The sequence below is a fragment of the Eurypyga helias genome, unplaced genomic scaffold (genome assembly GCF_000690775.1).
Source record: "Eurypyga helias isolate BGI_N326 unplaced genomic scaffold, ASM69077v1 scaffold3615, whole genome shotgun sequence".
Classification (NCBI taxonomy): Eukaryota; Metazoa; Chordata; class Aves; order Eurypygiformes; family Eurypygidae; genus Eurypyga; species Eurypyga helias.
Genome location: NW_010251892.1, coordinates 1177 through 7647, shown reverse-complemented (window position 1 = coordinate 7647; position 6471 = coordinate 1177). Strand labels below are relative to the sequence as shown.

At 38.3% G+C, this 6471-nt stretch overlaps 1 protein-coding gene across 1 annotated transcript in view; it reads left to right on the top strand.

Moving 5' to 3' along the window:
- Positions 1 to 5990, top strand: part of LOC104510025 (E3 ubiquitin-protein ligase Midline-1) — a gene marked incomplete at its 3' end in the record, with an annotated part of 66549 nt that extends 60559 nt beyond the window's left edge. Inside the window, exon 3 of the mRNA XM_010152153.1 lies at positions 5883 to 5990. Within this exon, the coding sequence (XP_010150455.1) occupies positions 5883 to 5990 (108 nt within the window). The remainder of the gene's footprint in view (positions 1 to 5882) is intronic.
- Between the last annotated feature and the right edge of the window lie 481 nt (positions 5991 to 6471).

The following is a 6471-nucleotide window of genomic DNA, read 5'->3' as shown; positions in this document are numbered from 1 at the left end:
CGGGGGTGGGGGGGGGCGGGGAAACCTGAAATAATATTTTAATAAGTAACATGGGTATTTCAAACTTCTAAAAGGATTTACTTTTAGTCAAGATTGGGGCAGATAGTCTTATCAGCCTGACCCAAAGCTGTGTACCTATCTTGGCTTAATTGATTCTTCATTCACAAAATTCCTAGGTAGCCAGAGTGAGTTGCTGTGGTTTTGCACTGACCTTTGTTTAACCTGCTTTGAGACTGCCTCTAAACACGGGTCTCCTTCTTAGAGATAGACGTGGAATGCAAACAAAAACAAAGCCTCTGGCACACTTGAAACGGGAGATGACCGTTCCTTTTTCTCTTACACCAGTGCAGAATAAAGGAGTTGTAGATGATCCATTCAGATGGCAAACTGACTAATATCTTATATTTCCAAAGGCACAGTTTGTCATAACAGATAAAATCAGTTTTATGTTTAGACTAGATACAGTCTGAAAAAGCTTTATTCCAAGAGTTGCTTTTGCTCTACAGAAGACTAAACTCTGAATAGCCTGTAATATCAAACAAGGATATAAAATGAAAGAAGTTTGAATCCATGACTTTCATTCATCCTAGCCATCCATAAACAGACAGGGAAGAAACGGTTTCATAAATGTGCATTAATCATTATCCTTCTTATTTCCATTAAGTAAATAAATGAAACATGGATGAAGTTGAAATCTGACTTCACTGTATGTGACTCTATGAAGAAAAATTATTCACTTTACAACATGGAGTAACCAAAAAAATAAATAGGCCTCTCTCTTTGGGCGAGTATAATCCTTTAATTCACCTAGAGACTCTAATCCAAGGAAATGTGTTCCATATCTACATGAAAATGAAGAAAGTTTTCCTAGAGTAAACAGATACCGGCAATTATATGTCATCACTCTCGATATCTTTTTTCCTCATATCTGCATTTGGTGTAAGAAGGAATTCAGGCTCAAAATCTAAAGGGGAAATACGTGGCATTGATGTTACTGTTTAGTGGAATCATTGCAATTTGCTTTTCTGATGGTTTTATTTATTTGTGAGTATATAGTAATTCTGTAACATTGAACTCAAACCCATAAAGAAAAGTTGATACCTTTTCTTTACCTGTATGGCCACAATCGCAAAAAAAATTATTTTAGGCATTGAGACCATTTTTAGTAGTAAAACTGAAACTCAAATTCATACCTCACTTTCCAATGATAAGACTCTTTCTTTGATGGACTCATCCCAGACAGTGTAGTCTTAAAAAAACAGGCCACCTCTAATTTAGGGTGTCTTATTTGCATGTCATTTAAAGATTATTTGTGAAAAAGACACGTGTGCATTTCCACTTGCAGATAAAATTGCCTCACCCATAAAGAATCTCAGAGGGAGAGGTTTGCTTCTGCAAGGAAAACACTTCTGAGACACTAAAAAAATTCTTTGATGCCAGTATATTAGTTGGGGAAGTTTTTGTGGGTATGAATCTCTGACACACTGTTTGCCTTTGAATTAACCATACAAGCTCCCCTGTAACCTTGAACCTCTAGCCATGTTGTAGTTGTATGATTTCCCAAACATCTGCTGGGGACTTTGAAACCACCACATTCATTTTCTTATGACCTAAGCTGCAATTTAACTCAGGTCTCTGAAGATGAAAGCCAAGGAAGCCTTTGCAGAGAGCAGAACACTTTCCAAAGCAGTTCTCAGCTTGTGGAGCTGGGAACAGCTGGCCTGCTTTTCCCTTTGGGCTGGGGAGGGCTGCTTGTTTCCAGCTCCCTGTCAGACATCTGAGGAACCCCCATTTTTCTTTTTTTTCTACACCCACTCCCTGAGGCAAAGGCAAAAGTCCCTATCCATCTGTCTGGAAAACCTGGAATGAACCCTGAATTTTTTTTTTTTTTTTCAGTAAACTGTCTGTTTGAGGTCTTCAGATATTACAGAAATAGGAATAAATTCCCCATAAAAACAGCAGGACTAGAATCAGTCCTTTGTAGTAGAATATGTCAAATCATTTTTGCTAAATAGAAACAATGCCTCCTAGTCAGATTTAAAACCATTTTGTGGCATGGAAGAGAAGTTTATAAAAATGATACCAACAAAACATAAAGCTTCAGGTTCCAAGTAGCTCTGGACATGGATTTTTAAGGAGTTTGTTAGTGCCAAAACTAGGTTTATTGATGTCAGTGAAATTTTCTGCAGAAAGGTGTTCCCAAGTCCAGCATGAACTCCCAGACAATAAGTATCTCAGATTAAGGAGCCAACATTCATCTGGGATGGAGGAAGCCCAGATTTAAGTCTGCTCTCTGCATGATTCAGAGCCTCCCACAACCAAAGCGAGCAATGCACTCTTCAGACTCTTCTAACACAGCTCTCAGTCTCTTTTAATGAACTCCTTGGAAAGAGGGCTTGTTTTTAATGTGGAAAAATGTAGAACGTAAAACCTCAAATATTTTCACCAGACAGCACTCACATTCCTTGGCTAGCCCCAGCTGGAAGTTATTGTCAAGGTTGCTGTTCATCAAAGGATTCAAGCAGAAGGCAGACCCTTATTCTGGTATTTCTGTAGCACCTGTACAGCGGAGCCCTGATCCGTGCCTGTGGCTTTTTGGTCTGACACATGACTCCTAAGAAACATACAAGTAAATAATATTCAACGGTAATTTCGCAAATAGTCCCTTTAGGGCCACAGCTAATATGGTGCACTTAAAGTTAGGCATGTGCTCAATTATAAAGTTATTACTGAATCAGAGGCTTTGTAGGCTGAAAATTTGATTAAACAGTATTTCAGCTTGAGAAAAGCCCCAAGATTAAATGCTGGGGTTTTTTTTCATACAAAGCTGAGACATATCAAATAATTTTGGAATATTCTTTTCACTTTTAATAAGCTTGTGCAAGCTATAAAGTTGGAAATGTCTTCAAATGAAGTTTATAAAAGAGTATACATTTCAGTTTTCAAAGAAAAAGAGAAATCTGTAGTCAATGCATAAGAAATCCAAAGGTTTTTTCCAAGCATTCTGTTAGTCTAGAGTTTTTCAAGTTAGGATTTAATTAATGTGTTATTATTCAAACCAAACAGAGCATTAAATGAAACATTGTTGACTTAACCTTTGTGTAATTCTATGTCATGACAGTTACCCCAAAGATTAATTAGATCTGCTCAACAAAACGAACTCGTGATGTAAGTGGTGATAGAAGTAACACTTTGAGTGGAAGCTACTCAAAAATCCTATGAAGTGTTACCGTAATTAAGTGTCAAAGTCGGCTCTGGTGTGAGCAGACCTCAGTATCGACACAGGAGGAGTTTGCGCCCATGTGCTGTTGATGTGATCATTGCCCCTGACTGAGCCCATTTGGGATTCCCCGCTCTTTGCTGGCATTTCAGTCCACTCGTGAATCTGGAGTCAGGGCTGGGGAAACTGGTACACTGGGCAGCTCGTTGGAAACAGCCCTGTAGAGTTCTGTGCCAAAGTACAGTGTACGGACGGGAGACGGTGATGCAGCCGGGGTGGTGGGATGATGAGAAGAGCGGCAACAGGAGAGACAGTGTTTATTGACTAGTTCTTCTATGCTCCCTGGGTGGTTAGTGGAGGGACACTGGCACTGCCAGAGGCTGCGAGTGAGCTGCTCTGTGGTCTGTCACTCCTCATGGACCATGGTGGGAAGCCAGGCATGGCAAACAGCTAACCTAAGGAGATAAATAGGCACCTAGAGCTGCACGGTAGAAGTACTTTCTACATCTTCACCTACTGCGGGCAAATCTCCCCAGCACTTCGAGTACCATCTGACCCCTTCCAGAAACAAATATATTTTCTCTTTATATTCCTGATGTCTTAATAATTAAGCCTGTAAAATATGCAATCAAACTTTAATTTTGTGAAGGTTTGAGAAGAGTAATCCAAAACCGTAATGAAAGCAAGCCTTTGTAAACAAGTACTCTCTTTGCCCAGAGGACACAATGTATTTCATGTAAGAAGGCTGTGCGTAAAATTGGCCCTGGTCCAAATTAAGATACATAAGCATTTGCTTAATCTTAATGTGCTTACAGGTAAATGCGTGTTTAAACACATTGTTGGAAGAAAAAAAAAGAAGGCTGAGGCAGATCAAGGAGCTCAGCAGACTGAAAAATCACCAAGGGGAGAAAGACAGTTACTTTTTACCTGGAACTGTTCCCTGTTATTCTTCACCACTTGCTTTTATTAGCCCAGTGGAAAAGGTGACATGGCTCAAGGAGCCATTGGCCAGGGCTGAAGGCTGCTTTACCCTCTTAGCCAAGTGTGTATGGAGACAACTCTGAAATCACTCCTGTAAATTTTTCTTTATTCTAGATATGATTAGAACATTTTGCCTTTTGCTGTGACTCTATGCGTGCATGTAAGTTATATGTACTACTGCTTGTGGGGGAGTACATTTTTCATGTACAGGATGTTGACTTTTCATTGAAAAAATCAATCTCCCCCAGAAACAAAACAATTTCAGCTGAGAACCAAAACTTTTCTATTTACGTTTTCTTATTTTTTGACAAAAGTCAACATTTTCCATAGAAAGCTAATATTCTTTGTGATTTTTTTTTACATTAAAACCAGTTTCTTTGTTTCATATATTTGTGCTATATAAAACTACATGAGCACAGCCATTATTTTCTCTCTGATTCATTGCTGAGGCAAAGTAGTAATAATAAGACAGTCAATACACATGACTTAGTAATGTCACTTGGATCTTTGGTAATTTGAATCTTTCAGGAACCACCATATGGACACTGCAAATAATAAACAATGTTTTCCAGTGTTAAATACAGCAAATCTAACATTAGGAATCATTAGGAAATTAATCAAGAAGCAGAGAATATAGCATGCTACCGTATAACCATAGTTTGTTTGCACCTTGAATACTTAGTACAGTTCTGTTCCCCATATCAAAAAGAAGATGATAGATCTGATAAAGTTTCAGAGAAGAAAAACAAGGATGATTGAAAGTATGGTACGACTTTTACGCAGGGAAAAACTGAATCATTTAAGGCTCTTCAGTGTAGAAAAGAAGACTTGCTGTAGGACAAAACAATGACCTGTAAGAACACAAGCAGCATGGAGATTGTGGATACGTATCAGTATTTCACTCCAGTAAAAGACCTTGGGATCATTAAATGCAGCTGGAGGGAGATAGGATCAAATCCCTTTAAAGGAGGTAGTTGTTCACTTAACTGTGAGTTAAGCTGTGGGACTCACTGCTGTAGGATGGTGGGGATACTTTAAGTTTGCAGGGGTTGAACGAAAGTTTAAATAAATCCACAGAAGATAACTCTTCTGAGGTTTAGTAATGATGTAGAAATTGAGTCTAGTTCAAGAAGCCTGAGCTGCAAATTGTTGGAGGATGAGAAAGTATTCATGGGAATCACTTTACATGTTGGGATGTCTGCATAAGATGCTTTACTAGCAAATGCTGGCACTGGCAGCAGTGAGACAGGATACTGCACTAGATGGACTGTCTGATCCTTTACCTGTGCTCTTATGTTCATTACTATTCACTGTAGTCCTATATACAGCTTGAAACTGTGATGTGATAAGCACCTCCTAAAGAGCCTTCACTTCTCACTGGTGTGTGCTATGCCTGACATCACTCAGTACTCCCAGGACCAGGCTTTTCTCACTTGAGTTAGAAATTCCTGATGAGTGTCTATTTACAAGTCCTACCTCCTACAAAGAAGACATTCTAACTCCCTTTCAGTATTTCACAAAATCCAAAACAGGGAAGAAAACCCACACATATATGCAGAAAGGAGGGGAAAAAAAAAAAGAGGCCCAAACCAGCACTTTGGAAATTAAAATTTTTAAATTAGAAAAAGGAAAAAGAAAATGTCAAAAAAGGTTTTCCTAATCATAATGGTTTGTTTTGTAGGTAAATGCTTCCCGCCAAGAAACCAAGCTGATGGAAGAATGTGATCAGCTCATTGAAATAATCCAGCAAAGACGACAAATAATTGGCACCAAAATCAAGGAAGGAAAGGTAAAAGCTTTTCTTCTTTAGATCACAAGTAGGTCAACACTACTTCCTCATGCTTATGGCTTTCTGACCTCAGGTACTATTAATACAAATTTGTTAAAGTCCTTATGTAGTCCTCTAGTCTTTACTTTCATGTAAAGAGGAATGAGATACATCAGGATTAGTATGCTAGACCTCAACGGTTTATTTGGCATTTCTCTTACCACATGTGATTATGATTATTAAGGATAACACAGAAATGCTGTCACCATGAGTAAATGATAATAAAATTATGACTAATTAATGATTCCTTCACTTTGTTACATTTCTGACAGTGTTTCCCCCAAAGTTTTAGCTTTCACAAAGTGTCACAACATTTGCTATCATGACTGGCAATTACCTACATGAATATTTTAGTGTAGATACTTTAATTATTTATTAAAATACTATCACATAAAGGATGTGTTTCAGTCATTTTCATTCTTGAGGATAGGAAGTCTAAGTT